A 21,925-nucleotide genomic window follows, 5' to 3' on the forward strand; every position below is an offset into this window, starting at 1 on the left:
GGGAGAGGCGGGGCCGGACCACACTGGGCCTGTAGACTGAGAGAAGGGGTTCGGGTAAGTACAGTGAACTTCAGTGCCTTCTGCTCTCTTCCCAGTGCTGGTGAAGAAACGACTTGGGCTGTTCCACTAGTTCTGTCATCCCATGATGGTGACAAAAAGCTGGAGGTTAGTTAGAGAACAAACCATCAAAAAATTGCCAACTTTATCAATGTTATGTGCCAGCCTGGATGGGAGGGCAACTTGGGAGAGAATGGATACATGTACAGATATGGCTGAGTCCCTCTGTTGTTCTCCTGAAACTACCACAACACTGTTAGTCAGCTATACCCGAATACAAAATGTTTTTAGTGTTAAAAAAATTTAAATTAAAAAAAATTACAACAGTAATAAAATAGAACAATATATTGAAACAATATACTTTAGTAAAAAAAAATTGTCAACTTTAGCTCCTTTACTTTGGGTGACTAACCTCTAAACTCATCTAACCCAGAACCTATGAACTGGTGCGTGATACCAAAGGTTTTCGTCCCCACCCCTACACTGATCTACAGAAATAAATTAATCCAGTGGTCGTTGTGCATGTTGAACATGGACTCTCTAGTTTGCTCAGATGACTCACATCTTTGGCATGCAACTGAATCCATGTGCAACCAGCACAATGACCACTGGATTAATATCTGTAGAAGAGGAGGTAAGTGCGCATAAATAACAGTAATAAAGGGAAAAGATAATAACAGCCAAAAGACAGGTGGCAGAGATAGTATTGAAACAATAAAATTCTTTCAGTTACACATTACAGGTACCACTGGCGTTCCTTAGCTACGAAAACCAACATCATGAAGTAGTAAACTTCATGCAAGCCTGTCGGAGATTACAGGAAGTGAGGCCAAGCACCCATAGGTGCCCTCATGTCCTGCAAGGCAAATTAGTTAAGGAGGTAAATTGGTACTTTTGGTAACTTTCTAGAAAGAAAGTGGATCAAAAGCCTCAAAAGCCTCAAAAAAATTCACTTTGACCCAATAATTCCACTTTCAGAAATCTACACTAAAGAAAAAAAAAAAAGATTTTCTCAAAGATTAAAGATAAGAATTTTCATAAGGTCATTATACTATTATATCATGATTAGAAACAATTATCCAATCTGGATTATGTAATTATATTATGGTACATCCTCCTTATGTAATAGTATTTAAAGGACGTTTCTGAAGAACAGGCATGACTTTTGGAAATGTTCAAGACATCATTTTAAAGGAAGATGCAAGGTAAATTACAATACGATAGGATAAATGCTTTTATAGAGGAAGGTGGGAACAATTGAAGGAATGAAGAAAAGTTTCTTAGGAATACTGACATTTGATGTAGGTCTTAAAGCATGTGTAGGAGTTTCCCGTGGACAGGAAAAGAAAAAGGACCAAGTGGCGACCTATAAATTCTGTGAAAGAACACGAGGAAGGTAATACACCTCTTGAGAAAGGTTCGCAGCAACCGTACAACGCATCCAGCCACGGTCTCCAAGCCCTGTTATCTTTCCTTAAGTGAGTCGATGAGGCATGTCCCCGATCAGGATGAATGATTCCCCCTCCCACGGGAGAAGGGACGCCCCTGGAGGCTGCACCCGCGGGTGGGGCAGAAACTGACACCCCACAGCCTTTGGCTGCGGTCACCAGGCAGATCCCTACGCTCAGGCTTCCCGCGAGCGAAATAAGTCCCACCCCAGCCCCAACCAAGACCTACCGGCAGCGCCAAAAAGTGACCCGTAGTGTTGACGCAGTGCGCACGCTCGGTCACCACTGGCCCGCTGCCGTGTGAAGTTTCACACCTTCATGGAGGTTGCGTGAGGCCTCCCGGCTGAATAGAGCGACTACGAGGTAGATGCCAGGCCGGATGAGGGGTCCACACAGAGCCAGAGGGGACCTGAGGAACCAGAACACTCTCTTCTGAGCTGTCGCCTTGGTTCTCCCAGACCACGGCCTCCCAGGCTCTCTCCCACTCCCTGGGTCCTGCTCCCTGCTGCCTCTCTGGTCAGATCCAACAGCTCCCGGTTTTCACTTCTTCCTTCATCCCTTGAGTCTTCTCCCTGTTCTCCCTGAGGGACAGGGGTGAGATGGTTTGAGAGGGGTGGCTAGGAGGGAGAAAGTGTCTGGCCTAGGGGCAGGCACTGCCTTCTGGCCTGGTTTCTAGACGCCTGGCTTCTCTTAGGCAGCTCATGGTTTGGTCTGACTTGTTCTTCCCTTGGAGCTTGTGGACCAACAGGATTCCCCACCCAGCCTGTTCCGAGACTGGGATCCTGCTGGGCTTTCAGACCCAACAAGGACTTGGACAGGCTCAGGACTCCTTCTGTACAGTACTTGAGGCTCTGGACTAAATGGATCTTTTGGCAGGGTTTAGCCCTCCTCTTACCTCACCTCTGTAGGATGTGGGGTGTCTGGAGCTCTGTGCATCTGATGGGCACTGGGGAAGCTGAGGAGAAGATGTTTCCTCTGTAAAACTTGAATTCAAATGTCTTGTCACCCGTGCTCCCCTGCTAGTCACAGATGCCGCTCATCATTGTCTGATATTTGTCCCATTAGCCACTTTCCTGCCTCACCCCTGAAGGGGATGAGTTTCCTGTCACTGGAAGTTCACTTCTCTGTGGCCCCCACCCCTGGAAGTTCTCACAAACTCTTCCCCTTCTCCCACCCAGATCATGGCTCATGTGGACGAGGCTGCCCGCCAGTTGTCCAAGTCTGGGTCAACCCTCTATGCAGTGCTGGAGCTTAAGAAGGGCGCCTCACCTGAAGACGTCAAGAAGGCCTACAGGTTCAGACATCAGCCCCTTATTGAATCTCGCAATTCTCCCCTTTAAACCCTTCTCCTCCTACCTTGCTTTCTGACCCCCCCCCTTTTTTTTTTTAATATTTATTTGGCTGCATCAGGTCTTTCTTGTGGCAGGTAGGATCTTTCGTTGTGGCATGCAGGCTCTAGAAGGCACTGGCTTAGTTGCCTAAATGGGATCTTAGTTCCCTGACCAGGGATCAAATCCACGTCCTCTGCACTGGAAAGCAGATTCTTAACCACTGGATCACCAGGAAAGTCCCCTGACCCAATTTTTAAATACCCAGACCTCCACTTTGGGGCCAGATGGGGCCATCATCCTCTTCCGTGTGAAGAAATGTAGATTTGGGCTGCTTGCCTCCATCCTCTTATACATTCTTTCTTCACCCTCTAGAGACTTATCCCTGTTATTCATCATAACCCTCCCACCCCCACCACTCCCATCCTCTGCCCACCCTTCTTTTGTGTATTGCCTGGCTAGGAGACTGGCCTTGAAGTATCATCCAGACAAGAATCCAGGGGATGCTCAAGCAGCAGAAATCTTCAAGGAGATCAACACAGCCCACGCCGTACTGAGTGACCCTAAGAAGCGGAAAATTTATGACCGGCATGGCTCATTGGGAATATATATATACGATCACTTTGGCGAAGAAGGCGTCACATACTATTTTACAATGAATAGTTGTTGGTTCAAGGTACACAATTCCTCTGGTCCCTTAAAAAATAAGGAAGGAGGGGCAACCCTCCACTCTTAGGATGGCTGATTCTCCTCTCCTACGACAAATGCTTCTATTGTCTCATATACTGGGTGCTGGAAGCATTGAGGCTGGGTGGAGCTTGAATGGAAATACACAGTAACTGCTGGATTGAAGCCATTCTTTCCCACCTTGTAGACACTTGTCCTCTTGTGTGCCCTGCTCACCTGTTGCTGTTGCTGCTGCTGCTGCTGCTTTTGCTGTGGAGCACTTAAGCCACCACCTGAGGAAGCAACTAACAAGAAATATGCGTCAAATGTCCAGCATCAGCCTCCAAGGTCAGGTGAGAACCACAGGCAGGGACTGGGGTGAGAGCTGAATTAGGGTTGTGGGTGAAACCCTGAACTCTCAACTGTGAACCCCAAACTCTCAAGTCAGTATTGGGGCCAAGTGAAGAAAGAGAAGAGGATACACTTGGTTTCTGAGGGGCTTCTGCCAAAATCTGACAGTTTAAATGTAATGTTCGCTTTCCCTGACTGTTAAGCTTAATGAATGGGGTGAGAATTAAGGTAAGGAATGGGGTGGGAGACTGTGCCTAGAAAAGGCAGTAGTTGAAGACGAGTTAGAGGATGCAGTTCTTTGCATTTACTCAAGAAAGGGTGGAGAAGGCGATGGCACCCCACTCCAGCACTTTTGCCTGGAAAATCCCATGGACGGAGGAGCCTGGTAGGCTACAGTCCATGGGGTTGCTAAGAGTAGGGCACGACTGAGCGACTTCCCTTTCACTTTTCACTTTCATGCATTGGAGAAGGAAATGGCAACCCACTCCAGTATTCTTGCCTGGGGAATCCCAGGGAAAGAGGAGCCTAGTGGGCTGCCGTCTATGGGGTCGCACAGAGTTGGACACGACTGAAGTGACTTAGCAGCAGCAAGAGAGGTAGTGTCTAAGATTATCCCCTGGGGTGTGGGTTGACTGAAATTCACACCAGTGCCATCTAGTGACAGGAATACATAACTGCAAGGTAACCCTTTTCTCACCAGTGGACTGAAAAATGGGCTTCCCAGGTGGCTCAGTGGTAAAGAATCTGCCTGCTAAGGCAGGAGACTCAGGTTGATCCCTGGGTCAGGAAGATCCCCTGGAGAAGGAAATGGCAACCCACTACAGTATTCTTGCCTGGGAAATCTCAAGGGCAGAGGAACCTGGTGGGCCACAGTCCATGGGGTCGCAAAAGAGTCAGACATAACTTAGCAACTATACAACAGAGTAAAAAATTGTTACTAGATGTTTACACGTGTGTTTTTCAATCCATCATAGGACGCAGAGAACATTTTAGAAGAGGGGACGATGATTCTAATGATGATAATTAGTAAAAGAAGAAGAAGAGTGAGGTATGAAAACTGAAATGCAGTAATAACTAAAGGGTAAGGGAAAAAATACACACTAAAAACAATTCAGCTGAGTCTTTTTTGGAGAGTTATCTTTATAGTGTGGACTACAGGTATTGTATCCTTACCTGTAGGGGGTTTGCTTTAAATTCTGCATGATCATTCGCTCTAGTTAATAAGATGCCATCTTCTTCTGCCCTTAGATGCTGACCCAGTGAGGGTGCCTTCTGCTGCCCAGACCACTGGACTCGGGGAAGAGAGGAGCAAGTAGCCCTGTCCTGACATTGACCCTGATTTGCCCCTTCTACATGTAAGACTCGCGTCTTCAGAAGCACTTTTGGCCTCCATCCCAGTGAGGATCCCGTCTTTGTCCTGGATGCTGTCACTGACCCTGGCCGTACAGGGTCACCCTGCTGTTCTTCTTTTTAGCTCTAGTCCCAGTTTTAACCTGTTAGAGAGCAGCCCTCCTACCCAACCCTTGTGAGGTCTTAGGCAGGGGTGACAGTCTTTTCCTGAACATTGTGTTTCCTGTGCCTTCCTTGGAATTTGAGCCAGTGTCAGCGGTAGTGTCAGCCACTTATGAGACTTCCATCAGGATCCTGAAAACCGAGCAGGAGGGATCCTGTCCTGGAGCTGCTGTGTCAGGTGACCCGCCTTTGTTGCAACTCTGTGTGCCAAGAACTCTTCGTTCAGCCTCATTCCCAAGCGAGTTAACCTTTCTGGGAGCTGGTCTCGTCTTCTTCTGGTGCCCATGCCCTTGGCATTGCCAGCCTCATCCCGTACCACCATGAGACAACTCAAAAAGAGCATAGGTGCATTTGAGGCTTAGAGGTCGTTGTCCCGCCTTTCAGTTCTCCCTGGACTGCAGCTTTGCTGGCACAGCATCCATGAGCATGGGGCCTGTGGATTGACCGAAGTTCACACCGCAGTGCCTGCCGGCTTCCATCCTTCTGGTCTCATGTTGTACAAGCTGATTACTATATGTTTTGCGCTTAAAATAGGGGCATGAAAAATGTGATAGGGTAAAGACTGAATGTTTCCAGACCCTTTCCCCATGTGTGCTTCATCGCACTGTCTGTCTGGTATCCTCATCACACCGTTCCCCATCTTCGCAGGGTCAGAACCTAGTAACTCCTCAAACTTCTCTCTCCTGACTGGGAGAAGGGCTAAGGAATGTCAGTTAATAAAAGAGCTTTTTAAAATCCAATCCCAGTGCATATGTTGGGCCCCCAAAAGACAAATCATGCCTGGGATAGAGAAGAAGAAGGAGAAAAAGGTAGAGGACAGGTGGGCATATCTGAGACCAGCCCGCCTCAGGGAGCCAGAGATCAGGACATGTGTGGAGCTGGGGCAGAGGCTTCCCAGAGCCTTGTGATGATGACTTTGTCAGTGCTCTAAATTTCTCTTGGAGACCAATTCCCTCGGTGCCCAAAATAGGTCCGTGGCATCCAGGTCCTTTCTGCCCAACTCCGCTTCTCTAGATTTCCTAACAAATCAAGAGATGTCCTTGGTGTGGCTCCAGTGATGTGTTCAGGGACTAGAATCCTATGTTTTCTCAGGGATATGCTCATGAGGTCGTTTCAGGCCCTGGCGCACCTGCCAGCTCCAGCCTCCTGGGCTTGTTTTCCTAGGGCAGGGGGATATAAGAAAGATCTGGGCAAGAACCAAAAAGAGCCTCTCTCTCATCTCTGGTGCCCTTGTTTTGAATCATAGGATTCAGAGGAAGATGGTCAGAGTCACTGACTAAGCCTTGGAGGCAAAAAATTTCATTGTCTCTATCTATAGGTCCAGCAGGATCTCTCCTTTCACCCAGGCCATGTATGGTGCCTATCACACAGGCCAGTTGAGATTCTGTGTTGCTACCTGGAAGAGGCACCTAGGCCCAAGCATGGGGGTTGGGGACTCACAGGAGCCTTCTGAGTGAGGGCACCTCTGTTGCCCACCTTGGCTTCCACCACAGCAGTGAAGTTCACCCCACTCTTGCTCTGGGGAGTCACCCGTTCCCGAATGAGTCAGAGTCACTCATTCGGTGACAGCTGTGGCTCGCCTTACAGGAGCTAAATTGGGAGCTGGAATGTCACACACACATGCCCCTTGTTCCCCACCCCCACGTTAAAAACTAATCTCCTCTCTGGGGAGTGAGAGACAAACAGCGGTGCCCAGAGAGTGGACAAGAGGGGTTTTGGAAACAAAAGGAGAAATTTCCAGGGACAGAGCCATTCAGGGAGAGAGGAAGAGAAAAAGCTACGTGTGCCTGGCCAGGGTACAGAGCAGAAACTAAAGCGAGGCAGAGAAGTGTCTGAAAACAGCTATCTAAGGACGAGCAAATAGTTTTGAGGAAGGGACAGGAGACATAGAGCTGTTTCAGGAGTGAGCAACAGAAGGGAACACAGTCGGAAGACTGTCGAAAGTACACGAGGAAGGGTCCAGAGGCAGTGAGAGAAGGCCAAGACCAGGGCCAAGGCCAGGGTAGGCACAGTCGCTGAGGGGATGAACTTCACGGTGGGTTTCAAGCCGCTGCTAGGGGATGCGCACAGCATGGACAACCTGGAGAAGCAGCTTATTTGCCCCATCTGCCTGGAGATGTTCTCCAAACCGGTGGTGATCCTCCCCTGCCAGCACAACCTGTGTCGCAAGTGCGCCAACGACGTCTTCCAGGTGGGCCGGGGCCGGGCCGGGGCAGGGCAGGCTGGTGAGGCTTCTTTGTCAGGTCAGCGCCAAGCGCCCAGAAGGTGATGGGAGGAAGGCGCTCCAAGGAGGCTGGTGGTGGCTGTCCTGGCTGAAGGGCAGAAGGAGAGCCAGGGGTCCTAGCAGATCCCCAAGTAAGCATGAGTCAGCAGCTGCTCTGCAGGGTGGTGAGCGTACAGCCTGTGTGTGGACAGCCCTGGGATGCTGGTCTCTACAGAGGAAAGGAGGCCCACATGGAAACTGGACAGGGAAGTGATCCTCTAACCAGGCTGTGTGACAGTCTGTGCTAGACTCTGCATTCCAGCTTGGACTTGAGATTTCAAGAACAATATGGAAAATCTGGAAAAAATAGCAATGAGATAATGAAACATTAAAAAGTGGACTGTGCGAAAGGTCCATGATGACAGTGGAATTATTTGTATTTAAAGCAAAAGACTGAGCACATCCATCTGGGGGGGGGGCAGGCAAAGTTAGTGGACAGAACACTGGGAATTCACCCCCACTGGAGGTGACACTTGTGTTCCTCCCCAGATTGGTGAGTCAAGAGACCTGCTGGTTAAAAGGGATCGAGGTCACTTAAGCAGGAAGAAGGCAGAGAATACATTTTACTTCCTCCAAATGGAACCAATTTTGGCTTGTGTGTGGTCACGGAGCAAAGCATAGCTAATCAGATTCACAGATCTCATTTTAGCTCCTGGTTTCAGAACTAAAAGCAGCACGTATCAGAATGGTTTATATAAATGGGCTTTCTTTCTTGCCCCATGCCCTGGTGTAGGTTCTAGTAATCTCTAAAACAGAACAAAGATCAGGGAGAGTCAGGGATAAAGGCACACACACACACACACACAAACACACGTGTCCTTACCAATGAAGTAAAAGCTCAGAATAGACCAGAGCTGGCTGACTTAGTAGGCATGGCAGCGATAAGGAACATCATGAACACGCAGTCTTCATCTGTATCAGAAATTATGGGGAAACGTGTTGAACACAGTGATTTTTAACTTAACCAAGAGAATGCTTCCCTTTTAAGTTCTTTGGGGGCAGCATGTTTGGGGGAAAATAGTGGACTGGCTAATTCAGGTCATTCTGCAGCTGTGCCCACAACCCACTGTTTGTTGTCTGCTATCTTCGCTGAGCTCCATGGTCTCTCCTGCCATCTTCCCATCGAGGCCTTTGCCATCTCCTATTCCTCTAAGTGTCCAAACCTGTCATTATTTGGTTCCAGAGAACCTCAGAGCCAGTGGTTTTCCCTCTCTGGGGTCTGATCATCCCAGGCGTTCAGTCAGGTACAACCAACCATCTTGGGTTTTCCCTTGATCTGGTTAACTCTGAACATCCTTCAGGCTGAGACGCCCATCCCTTCTCATGAATTTGTAGTTAAACATTCTTTCATTAGAGCCTGAAATATGTGAAAGCAAAGAAAACTTTTTAAAGTCAGTCTTCTGTATCCAGACACACTGTTTGGTTGCCTGAAGGTCTGGAATACTGATCTGAGCCCAGAGAGACTTGGGAATTGTTTGGGTCGAACCCTGTGTAGAATATTTGGGAGATAACATGATTCCCAGGGCTTCACGATGGTTCTGTGGATCTGGACTAATGTGTATCTTTTGAAGTACAGGGCACCCCTGGCCTTCCAAGGAGAGAAGAGTGAAGCAGCTCATTTCCTTGCTGCTTTATTTGGGATGGCCTGGTGGGAGGCTGACCCAGTTCTTTGGCTGCACTTAGGTATATACATCTCAGCAGACCTCCCTCTGAAAGATGAGCATATTTAGTTTTTTCACACATTGCCTCCACATTTTGACAACTCTAGGCATAATCAGATTGTCTGTTTTCTAAGTATGGGGACGAGAATAGGACTTCTATATCTTGAAACTACTTAGGAAGAACACACTTAGAACATTGCCTAGAAAGTTAATAGGACTTAGAAAAGTAATACCAGTATATTACACACCCACACACATATTTTTTTCAAACACTGTAAGAATTTATTTTATGAAAAGCGAATCTTCACCTTGGGCCCTCTCTAATTCCCTTCTCCAGATAGAGGTAGCCATTACCAACTTTCTCGGGTACCCTTCCAGAAATTTTACATGGTTAGGTACACATTTGTGTGTGTGTGCGTGTGTGTGTGTGTGTGCACACATTTAAATTTATCCTATACCTGCCTTGGTTTACTATCTTAGCTGTTGTTCCATAGCCACACATTCCAACAGGCGCTTTCCTTTTGAATGGCTCTATAGTGGCCCCTTGTTATGACAGCCACAGTCTATTCCACCCATGCTCTGAAACATTTAGATGATGCTCAGTGTTTGGCTGTTCTAAAAAACTACTGTGCTGGACAACAAAGAAGAATTTGGAAGGAGAAACTTCCCTGGTGATCCAGTGGCTAAGACTCTGCACTCCCAATGCAAGGGGCCTGCATTTGATCCCTGGTCAGGGAACAAGATCCCACATGTCACAGCTAAGACCCAGCACAACCAAATAATTTTTTAAAAAATAATAATTTGGAGGGATTGTGACCTTACAACATCAGGTTATAAGAACTGACTCATTTGAAAAGACCCTAATGCTGGGAAAGATTGAAGATGGGAGGAGAAGAGGACAACAGAGGATGAGATGGTTGGATGGCATCACCGACTCAATGGACATGAGTTTGAATAAACTCCGGGAGTTGGTGCTGGACAGGGAGGCCTGGCATGCTGCAGTCCATGGGGTTGCAAAGAGTCAGATGAAACTGAGCAACTGAACTGAACATCAGGTTAACAAAAGAGTCAGGAAACAAAATTTTAAAAATTAAAATATTTCTTTGAGGTAATTACTTGCCGGTCCAGTGGTTAGGAGTCTTTCACTGTTGAGGGCCTGGGTTAAATCCCTGGTTGGGGAATTAAGATCCCATGGTGGGACCAAAAAAATATTTTTTTTTCATTGAAAATGTTGAACGTATTAAAGGTTTCGGAGGAAATCATCCATAATCCCACCTTCCCCAATGCAATTGTTTTCATGTTTGCATATTATGCTTGTCTCTATACATATTTTTACATAGTTGCCATCACAATTTAACTCATTTTCTTTAGAGCTGTGATACAGTTCTCTTTCTCTCTCCCTCTCTCTCTGAATTTAAACAGAATAAAACACCAAAACACCACATTAACCCCCTTTAATTTCTCTCTTTCTCTTTCCCCACACTTGCACCCACTCAGCAACCAAGCATTTTGGCTAGGGGAAAGCTGTTGGTGTGGGAATTTGACACAAACATCTTCCCATGTGTTTCTGAATTTGTAAACTCTATTCCTTCCTAAACTGCTTTAAAACAGCCTGTGGTTTATTTTTATACCTGCCCCCACTTCACTGTGGGCACTTGTTTATGAGCTGCAACCTGTTGTAATTTAACAGACAACCAGAAGGCCTTGTGAGAAGGTTGTTCAGAAACAGCTTTTCTGGAGGGTGTCCATGTAGGGAGAGAGTTACAGACATGGGAACAGCAAGAAAGGGGCCTCCTTCTGTCATAAAGGGCAAACTGGGAAAGAAATGACCTCTTTAATTTCATCCCATATTCAAGTTCCTTTTTTCTTTCTTTCTTTTTTTTTTTAGTATTTAGGTTGCTTTGGGTCTCAGTTGAAGCATGTGAGATCTTTCATTGCGGTGCACAGACTCCCCAGTAGTGGTGCACAGGCTCAGTGGTTGTGGTTTGCAGGGCTTAATTGCTCCATGGCGCGTGGGATCTTAGTTCCCTGAGCAGGGATCAAACCCTTGACCCCTGCATCGCAAGATGGATTCTTAACCGCTGGACCACAAGGGAAGTCCCCCAAATTCCAGTTCTTTACAGTCTAATTGTTAGGGCTGCTGTACAAGCACAGGCCAGCTGGTGAAAACCCTACACAGCCTTCCTCTTCAGCCACTTCCACCTGCCACTGAGGGCACTGAGATGTCCCCTCCCCGGCCCAGACTTGGGCAGGTCTCTTTTACGGGAAATTGGTTGATTGAAGGATCTTAGTTGAGGAAAGAAACTGGATTTACTGGGAAACAAAATCATAGACGGAGACTCAGCACTACTGGGCTCTATCCTACCAGTTTCTTCCTTAATTGGTCATGAGTAAAGCAGGTTGTTTCACACACATGGATAAAGAGGGGCTTTAAATTGCTGTTTAACATCCTTGTAAACCTAACAATCCGATTTCACAAATTGAAGAGAGATCATCATGTATTTCCATTCTTTCAGGACTTTGCATTCAGTTACTAGTGTCCTATCTTGGCTCACTCTTCTTTTTGTTTGTTTCTTGTTTTTCCTGGCTGCACCACTGGCATGTGGGATCTAAGTTCCCCGACCAGGGATCAAACCCACGCCCCCTGTATTGGCAGCATGGTGTCTTAACTGCTGGACCGAGTAGGGAAGTCCCGTGGCTCACTCTCCTGCTTACCAGTCCTCCTCTGAGCCAGCCTCCTTTCACAAATCTGTGTCATGCTCACTGCTAGGTTCTGTTGGGCAGAGCAAGCCCTCCCCTCAAAAACCCTCCCCCACCCACAACTCAGCTTTTGCTGCCAACACCTGGATTCTTCTAAAGGTCTTCAACTTGCTTCAAATGCGTGGTCTTCTGCCCCTGTTTTCCCAGTTTCTCTAGTATATTCTGAGGTTCTGTCTCAGAGGACCTGCATGGTCCCCTATTCATCATTGGCCAGGCCAACAGTTTAGGGGAGAGAGCTGCCAACAACCGTTCTTACGTCCTGGGCAAGTATCCCAAATCAGCATCACTCTGGGTAGCCAGGAAAGAGGGAAAGCATTCTGAGAGAAGTGTAGATTCAATAGAGGAACTGCATTCACAGAGCATCTTTCTAGATGGAATGTTTCCATTGGATGCTGCAGACCATTACCAAAGGAATATAGCTTAAAAGAGAGACAGCTCATGGCTTCGGCAATGTTTCCCCCACCCAATTCCACACCCCACTTCCTACCTTCATAATAAAGGAAAGTGCTCAATTTCTAGACGTTAGTGAAAATAAAGATGTCATTTTTCCCATCAAGGTTCACAGAACCCTTGAATTCTACTCATTTGGGGAGCAGTGGCCCCCAGGTTTAAGTTCTGCAGCGTCACAGGCACCAATGTCTTCCCAAGCACCAACTTTGAAAGGTCTGAGTTTTTTTGACTCCCTCCTCTCCCCGGCAGCCCACTCACACCCATGCAATTGGTCAGATTCCACCTCTGGCATCCCTGGTCTTTGCAGGGTTTTCTGTTTCTGTCTGAGGGCAAGACGGCAACTTGGTTGTGACTTGCTTCTGATCTGTGTGTCTATCTGGCCAGATGGAGGCGTGGGAGATCTTACTTCCCTGGCCAAGGGCGCTCCCTGCAGTGGAAGCGCAGAGTCTTCGCCACTGGACCACCAGGGAAGCCTGGGCCTTTACATCAGAAGCAATGGCCAGTCTTCTCTCCCGAGTATCCAAATCACTTCTGTTAGATTAATATTCACTCTGATTTTCTCTTGCAGTTTAGAAACCTTGCCTACAAAATTAAGTTCAGCTCCTTACCCTTGGATTCAAAATCCTGTACGGTTTTAAAACAATTTTTTTAAAAGCCCTTCATGGTAAAATCTACCTTTCAAGTTCCCCTGTCCCATGACTCCTCTATCTGTAATTTGAACTCCTCTAGTATCTTTGCTTTCCTAAAACTCTTTCTAATAACCATCTCATGCTTCCTGTCTACCCTGTCTTCAAGTGGTATTTTCTTAGACACTTTCCTTAAACTAACACAGTTCTTTTTTTTTAGATAAACCCTTTTACTTATTTATGCTTCTCCAGTTTGTTTAAAACAACAAGAACAACCCCCTTAATATAACTGACAACCCTTCTCCCATCACCCTTCCTTGGGCTGAAGGGTAGTTAATGGGGAAATGGCCCCCAGGGATGAGGTTGACGGTAAGAACCCCTTAGGGAGGTAATGGAGTGATGGAGCCTGAATCCCCTGCCCAGGAAATAGGGCATCTGTAGTGTATGAACTAGGGAGTAAACTAACATAAGTCTGCTAAGTATCTTTTCTCCTGTTAATGCTTCTGGCACTCTAATGCCCCCTGTTCATTCACGGCAGGATTAAGCATTGTATTTTTAAAAAGTAAACATTTATTTCCCCAAATATGAGGTCCTTGTACAAAATTTCAAAATTATATTTTTCAAAGAAAGAAGGAATCACCCACAATTCTATCACTCAGTGGAAATTATTGCAAAAATATTTAGTTTTTATTTTATGCATTTAATAAAGTAATTCATGGTTTATACAAAGAAATTTGAGAAATGTAGATGAATACAAATAAGAAATTTAAAAATCCTATAACTCCCATCACCCATTTCAAAATTTGGATCCTACTGTCTATATAGACTTACATCCTGCTTTTTTCATGAGTCTCTCCCCATGTTAAGAACATGTTAAACATAGTTGCATTGTAATACCATTGTAACTCATTTAGTCTTTACTAGTAAATAACCGGGCTTCCCTGGTGGCTCAGGTGGTAAAGAATCTGCCTGCAGTTCAGGAGACCTGGGTTCGATCCCTGGGTCAGGAAGATCCCCTGGAGGAGGGCATGACAACCCACTCCAGTATTCTTGCCTGGAGAATCCCCATGGACAGAGGAGCCTAGCAGGCTGCCGTCTGTGGAGTCAGACACAACCGAAGCAACTAAGCAGCAGCATTAAATAACCAGCATGTTAACTATCTGAAAAAACAATTTTACTGTTTATTCTGGTTATAAAGATAATACAGGTGTGTTGTGATTTTTTTGTTTTTTTTTTGGCTGCACCGGGGCTTAGTTGCAGCATGTGGGATCTAGCTCCCTGACCAGGCATGGAACCCAGTTCCCCTGCATTAGGCTCTTGAGTCTTAGCCACTGGACCACCAGGGAGCTCTTGTATTATGTAAATTTTAAGCCTCATAAATAATATACAATTATAGAATGTATAAATCCATCTAAACACACTAGGGTTACTTCAGAGAAGATGGGATTTCAGGAACTGTTAATATCAAACAGGAAGAGGGCATTCAAGGGACAGCTAGAGGGAGGCACTAACTAGAGATAGTGGATTCAAAAGAGGGACATGGTGACCTGCAAGATGTGAGAGGAGAAGGTTGCTATAAAAACTAACAACTCCCTTCCACCACACTGGTCAGTGTTCTTACCATAAATAAATCCATTAAGGCTCATTGCTCAGAGAACATCAGCCTTTGAATGGAGCTACTGCTAAGTACAAATCCTCTTTTTAGATCTGAGGAAATGTGAGCCATAAGAGAAATTGTTTTCCCAAGGTCATAAATGGCAAATCCCAAACCACATCTTCAGATCACTGCTACTTTCCCTATATCATCTTGCATTAAATGCTCTCAATTAAAATACAGAGATGCTACCAAGAATGGGGAACAATTTTATCTGCATATCTAGTACAGATGACTTTCTCAAGGTAGCCGCTTCACACTTGCAAACTGTTTAGGACATAAGAGATACAAGTTTTGATTAGGGGAGGGAGTTAGGAAAGAGTTAGAGCAAATGTCCCAAACTTCATTCTCTGTCATCTTCCTGATTTTTGCCAAAGCTGTGTACACCATTTGTACTATGCTCGAGTATTTCTACTTAAAAGAACTCACTCTGGGGACTTCCGTGGTGATTCAGACCCAGAGCTGCCAACTCAGGGATTCCTTGGTCAGGGAACTAGATCTTGCATGTACCAGGAACCTGCATGCCCCAAACCAGATCTGGTACAGTCAAGTAAATAACTCTGTAAAAAAGAACTCACCTTTAAAGATGAAATATTTATAATTCTACATGACAGAGTCCAGGAAAAATCACCAATTTTAAAGGCTGGTTATTTTTTTCCAATATACATTAAAGTAAATAGATGGGGAAACAGTGGAAACAGTGTCAGACTTTATTTTTGGGGGCTCCAAGATCAGTGCAGATGGTGACTGCAGCCATGAAATTAAAAGACGGTTACTCCTTGGAAGAAAAGTTATGACCAACTTAGATAGCATACTGAAAAGCAGAGACATTACTTTGCCGACTAAGGTCCATCTAGCCAAGGCTATGGTTTTTCCTGTGGTCATGTATGGATGTGAGAGTTGGACTGTGAAGAAGGCAGAGTGCTGAAGAATTGATGCTTTTGAACTGTGGTGTTGGAGAAGACTCTTGAGAGTCCCTTGGACTGCAAGGAGATCCAACCAGTCCATTCTGAAGGAGATCAGCCCTGGGATTTCTTTGGAAGGAATGATGCTAAAGCTGAAACTCCAGTACTTTGGCCACCTGATGTGAAGAGTTGACTCATTGGAAAAGACTCTGATGCTGGGAGGGATTGGGGGCAGGAGGAGAAGAGGATGACAGAGGATGAGATGGCTGGATGGCATCACTGACTCGATGGACGTGAGTCTGAGTGAATTCCAGGAGTTGATGATGGACAGGGAGGCCTGGCGTGCTGCGATTCATGGGGTCGCAAAGAGTCGGACTCGACTGAGCGACTGAACTGAACTGAACTGAAACACATAAGAGGGCTTCCCTGGTGTCTCAGTGGTAAAGAATCTGCCTGCCAATGCAGGTTCAATCCCTGGGTTGGAAAGATCCCCTGGAGAAGGAAATGCCAACCCACTCCAGAATTCTTGCCTGGAAAATCCCATGGACAGAGGAGTCTGTCGGGCTACAGTCCACGGGGTCACAAAAGAGTCAGACACGACTTAGCGACTAAAGAACAAACACCTAAGAAATGTATATGTCCATCCCCATGCCGCCTGAAATCTTCATGCCTGTCCTCAGTATGTCCACCACATTTTGGGAAATGCACACTTGGGTAGCACAGTGAGGGAGTCTGAGCTACATAAGCTAGCAACATGTCATGCCATGAGCCAGAAGCCCCCAAAAGGCCAAAAGAGAAACTTCTCTGTTTATTAGTAGTCAAGTTTAGCCCTAGTACCAAAGGACATATATACACACGTATGTGTCTATATATATACACACACATACATATACGCTTCAGGGTCTACTCTAGCAAAGAAAGTTGGATGTGGAGTTGGGTAGGGGAAACATTGCTGAAGCCATTACAAAAAGGAAGAGTGCCCTCGAGGTTAGGAGGAAAGCCAACCAGAGGTAGAATATGGCAGAAGGAGTTGAGCTGTGCAAGAGGGGAGGACTCCAGGACCCGGGGAAGAGTGGCAAAGCTGTGCTCAGCTGCGGCATCTACTCCAGGGAGCAGCACCAGCCTGTGGTCAGAGAGGAGTAACCCTCCCCCTCGCCTGCCCTGCTTGCTCTCCAGCTTCCAAGAAAGGTGCTCTTGAAACAAGAGACTGAGGTTGACTGCCTAAGCATTCACTGCTTCTCAGAGCCCCTGGTCCTGGGAGAATGGATTAGCCAGGATTAGCCAGTGGGATGAGCCACCAAGGAAATTTCTTTGGCAGATATGGAAGCGGTGATGAGGCACGTGCCTCGCCAGCCCACCTCAGATCAATCTCTGTGGTGAGTCCTCACTGTGGGGAATTTGAAGTAGGACCCTTGACCAAGATAACCCAACAAGTCTTGATTACTTTTTCTTCTCTTTTGTAGCACTATGGTAAAGTACACATAAAATAAATATTTACTGTCTTAACCATTCTTAAGTGTGCAGTTCAGTGGCATTAAGAATATTCACATTGTTGTTCAACCATCACCACTATCCATTTCCAGAACTCTCATCATCCCAAATGGAAACTCCATACCTATTAAATAATAACTCCTCACTTCCCTTCCCCCAACCCCTAGCAACCACCCTTCTATCTCTGTGAGTTTGACCATTCTAGGTACCTCATATAAGAAGGGTCGTACAGTATTTGTCCTTTTGTGACTGGTTCTTCTTTAATCAAGGAGACTATGCTTTCTTCTTAAGTGAACAATGCAAAGAAATAGAGGGAAACAGTAGAATGGGAAAGACTAGAGATCTCTTCAAGAAAATTGGAGATACCAAGGGAACGTTTCATGCAAAGATGGGCACAATAAAATACAGAAACAGCAAGGACCTAGCAGAAGCAGAAGAGATTAAGAAGAGGTGACAAGAATACACAGAAGAACTATACAAAAAAGATCTTAGTGCCCCGGATAACCACAATGGTTTGGTCACTCACCTAGAGCCAGACATCCTGGAGTATGAAGTCAGGTGGGTCTTAGGAAGCATTACTATGAACAAAGCTAGTAGAAGTGATGGAGTTCCAGCTGAGCAACTGAAAATCCTAAAAGATGATGCTGTGAAAGTGCTGCACTCAATATGCCAGCAAGTTTGGAAACTTAGCATTGGCTGCAGGACTGAAAAAGGTCAGTTTTCATTCCAGTCCCAAAGAAAGTTGATGCCAAAGAATGTTCCAAGAACTGCACAGTTCTACTTATTTCACTTACTAGCAAGGTAATGCTCAATATCCTTCAAGCTAGGCTTCAACAGTACATGAACTGAGAACTTCCAGAGGTACAAGCTGGATTTAGTAAAGGCAGAGGAACCAGAGATCAAATTGCCAATATCCATTGGACACAGTAAAAGCAAGGGAATTACAAAAAAAATCTAAAAAAAATTAAAAAAAAAAAAAAAACATCTACTTCTGCTTCATTGTCTACACTAAAGCCCTTGACTGTGTGGATCACAACAAACTGTGGAAAATTCTTAAAGAGATGGGAATATAAGACCACCTTACCTGCCTCCTGAGAAATCTGTATGCAGGTCAAGAAGCAACAGTTAGAACTGGACATGGAACAACAGACTGGTTCAAAATTGGGCAAGGAGTACATCAAAGCTGTATATTGTCACCCTGCTTATTTAACTTATATGCAGAATATATCATGTGAAATGCTGGACTGGATGAAGCACAAGCTGGAATCAAGATTGCTGGAAGAAATAGCAACAATCTCACATATGCAGATGATGCCACACTAATGGCAGAAAGTGAAGAGGAACTAAACAGCCTCTTGATGAGGGTAAAAGAGGAGAATGAAAAACCTGGCTTAAAACCCAACATTCGAAAAACAAAGATCATGGCATCCGGTCCCATAACTTCATGGCAAATAGATGGGTGGGAAATGGAAACAGTGACAGATTTTATTTTCTTGGGCTCCAAAATTGCTGCAGACAGTAACTGCAGCCATGAAATTAAAAGACGCTTGCTTCTGGGAAGAAAAGCTATGACAAACCTAGACAGCATATTAAAAGCAGAGACATCACTTAGCTGACAAAGTTCTGTTTAGCCAAAGCTACGATTTTTCCACTAGTCATGTATGGATTTGAGAGTTGTTTTCATTTCTTTAATTGAAATTGTTTGTTGAAGCAGTTCTTCCAGAAGGTATCTTTGTCCCTTGTTCATCATGCTTTCTTTTCCATTTCCTTTTTGTATTATCTTGGCTTGCATCTCCTGTTGCATCTCTTCTGTTTATCAGTCCTCTTTAAATAGGGTAGCTTTATCTGGTACTGAGGGTAAATTCGTCACTCAACCCCGTTGACCTTGGCTTCCTTCCAAAAGCAGACTGGCTCTCTGAATGTTGTCATTGGTTTGTAATCTCTGTTTAGCTCTTTGGCTTCTTGGATGAATAGAGGGGTATGACCTGGATTAGTAGGCAGTTGAGTGTTTCAGTTTGGTTATGTTGCCTCAGAATATTTTTCACACGAGTCTGATGAATTATGATGAATTATCTACCATGGGGGCATGTGTAGCCATAGGAGGAGGTCTCCTGTGAGATCTGAACTATCTCTCCACAGACAAGAAGGTCACTCTGGTTGCCAGCTAGCACTGTGTGGCACATGAGATTTTGGCATGATGAGTCATCTTCTGTTTATTTCTGTTGAAATAACTTCAATCCACAGTTGCACAGTTGACTTTTAGGCTGTCCTCTCTTTCCTATTGAAAGGTTCCTATATGAAAGGATGATGCTTGGTCCTTCATGACTCTTTTGCTAAAACACTTCACCTAAGGCTCAGAGAGAAAAATGTTAGCTTTGGGCATCATTCTTCAATGGACCTAAATTTCATTGTATCTGACAATGTAGTATTCTTGCCTTGAGAACCCCATGAACAGTATGAAAAGGCAAAATGATAGGATACTGAAAGAGGTACTCCCCAGGTCAGTAGGTGCCCAATATGCTACTGGAGGTCACTGGAGAAATAACTCCAGAAAGAATGAAGGGATAGAGCCAAAGCAAAAACAATACCCAGCTGTGGATGTGACTGGTGATAGAAGCAAGGTCCGATGCTGTAAAGAGCAATATTACAAAGCTGAAACTCCAGTACTTTGGCCACCTCATGCGAAGAGTTGACTCATTGGAAAATACTTTAATGCTGGGAGGGATTGGGGACAGGGGAAGAAGGGGACGACCGAGGATGAGATGGCTGGATGGCATCACTGACTCGATGGACATGAGTCTGAGTGAACTCCGGGAGTTGGTGATGGACAGGGAGGCCTGGCGTGCTGCGATACATAGGGTCGCAAAGAGCTGGACACGACTGAGTGACTGAACTGAACTGAACTGAACTGACAATGTAGTATAATGATTATTCAGAGTATAATGATTACCCTAACCCTGAGGTCAGAGTGCCTGAGTTCAGATATTGATTTTGCCACCAACTGGCTGATGATCGTGTGCAAATTTATTTAACTTTTCTGGGCTACAATTTCCCATCATTGAAATGGAGCTAATGATATGAAAATGAAATGAATTAATACAAATAAAAGGATTTAGAGCAAAGCCTCGCATAAACTAAGTGTTCAATAGGTGTTAGACTTGTATGTTTCTTACTTTATTTCTTATAGTTCAGGTCAGAGGGTAAATGTTCAACTCCTCCACCATCTTTTAAAAAAAATATTTATTTGTTTATTTGGCTGCTCTGAGTCTTAGATGCAGAACATGGGATCATTTGATCTTCGCTGGGGAATGTTGGATCTAGTTCCCTGACCAGGGATGGAACTTGGGCCCCTGCATTGGGAGCTCAGAGTCTTAGCCACTGGACCACCAGGGAAGTCCCTTTTCTACCATCTTTACAAGAAATTCTTGAGGGTTAAATTCAAGAATGTATGGAAAACCCCTAGCACAGTGCTTGACATATAATAGGTCCTCAAAACCTGTGTTGACTGTTAAATAATGAGTACGGAGGAAGGGCGCAGTGAGGGGCAGAGGTTAGAAGAAGCTTTAGGAGTCTGTCTTTGCTCTGGGGCAAGACTTTAGAATATGCCCCCTGGACTTCCCTGGTGGTCCAGCGGTTAAGAATCCACCTGCCAGTGCAAGGGACACTGGCTGGATTCCTGGTGTGGGAGGATCCCACATGCCACAGGGCCGATGCGCCACAACTATTGAGCCCAAGCTGCAACTACTGAAGCCCATGCACATACAGCCTGTGCCCTGCAACAAGCGAAGCCACCGAAATGAGACCACCACACACCACCACGAAGAGTGCTCTGCCCTCTGCAGCTAGAGGAACCCAAGTGCAGCAGTGAAGACCGAGCGCAGCCAAAAATAAAATAAAATAATTTACTTATATAAAAAATAATATGCCCCCTTTCCTCCCATTCAGACACCAAGCATATTCAAATGCTTGCCACCAGCAAATCAAAGAGAAGCAAGATTCCAGGAGTTTGCAGGTTTAGAGTTTTCCTGACACCACCTTGCTCACTTGGATTCTAAATACTGAAAGATAACTGTATCAAGCAAACAAAAGCCCAGTGATCTCACACTTTAACCCAGTCTTTAAGCTAAACTTAACAATATTCACACAATTCCAGTTACTAAGAAGGATTTATGTTTACTTACACAAACGCAGCCTTGGGATAATCTCAAGCTAATCTTTTTAGCTTTATGATGGGCTAAAATGTTAACTTACAATTTTCAAGAAATCCCGCCAAGGGCTTCCCTCAAGGTTCAGTGGTAAAGAATCTGCTGGCCAGTGCAGGAGACTCGGGTTCAATCCCTGGTCCAGGAAGATCTCACATGCTTCTGAGCAACTAAGCCCATGCGCCACAGCTACTGAGCCTGTGCTCTAGAGCCCGGAAGCCACGACTCCTGAAGCCCAAGCACTCTAGAGCCCGTGCTGCGACAAGAGAGGCTTCTCGGCTTCTGCGACGAGAAGCCTGTGCATTACAACTAGAGAGTAGCCCCTCTTGCCACAACTAGTGAAAAGCCCACACAGCAACAGAGACCCAGCAAACCCCCAAATAAATAAATAGATTAAAAAAAGAGAATCCTGCCAAAATGTGATAAGGATTTGGAGAAGTTTATAGAACCCAACTGTGGGAAATACATCTAAACACACAAAGTCACAGATGACCATCCTCTCCATCACTCTCTAGGAGTGTTCTTCCAGCCAATTAGGATTAGGTTCAGCT

General features: G+C 45.4%; 2 protein-coding genes across 3 annotated transcripts in view; both read left to right on the forward strand.

Annotated features, from left to right (window-relative positions):
• Positions 1-21,070, forward strand: DNAJC5G (DnaJ heat shock protein family (Hsp40) member C5 gamma). The gene is made up of 6 exons (XM_027965777.3): positions 1-54; positions 2,684-2,799; positions 3,296-3,509; positions 3,708-3,852; positions 4,825-4,898; positions 5,099-21,070. The coding sequence occupies exons 2-5, from the start codon at positions 2,687-2,689 to the stop codon at positions 4,875-4,877; spliced, it is 525 nt and encodes a 174-aa protein (XP_027821578.1). The 5' UTR covers positions 1-54; positions 2,684-2,686; the 3' UTR covers positions 4,878-4,898; positions 5,099-21,070.
• Positions 7,043-21,925, forward strand: part of TRIM54 (tripartite motif containing 54) — a 21,473-nt gene continuing 6,590 nt past the window's right edge. For both annotated transcript variants that reach the window (XM_027966616.2, XM_027966617.2), the window contains exon 1: positions 7,043-7,553. In XM_027966616.2, the coding sequence (XP_027822417.1) occupies positions 7,386-7,553 (168 nt within the window). In that variant the 5' untranslated portion in view covers positions 7,043-7,385. The remainder of the gene's footprint in view (positions 7,554-21,925) is intronic.

This window comes from Ovis aries, chromosome 3 (assembly GCF_016772045.2).
Source record: "Ovis aries strain OAR_USU_Benz2616 breed Rambouillet chromosome 3, ARS-UI_Ramb_v3.0, whole genome shotgun sequence".
Lineage (NCBI taxonomy): Eukaryota > Metazoa > Chordata > Mammalia > Artiodactyla > Bovidae > Ovis > Ovis aries.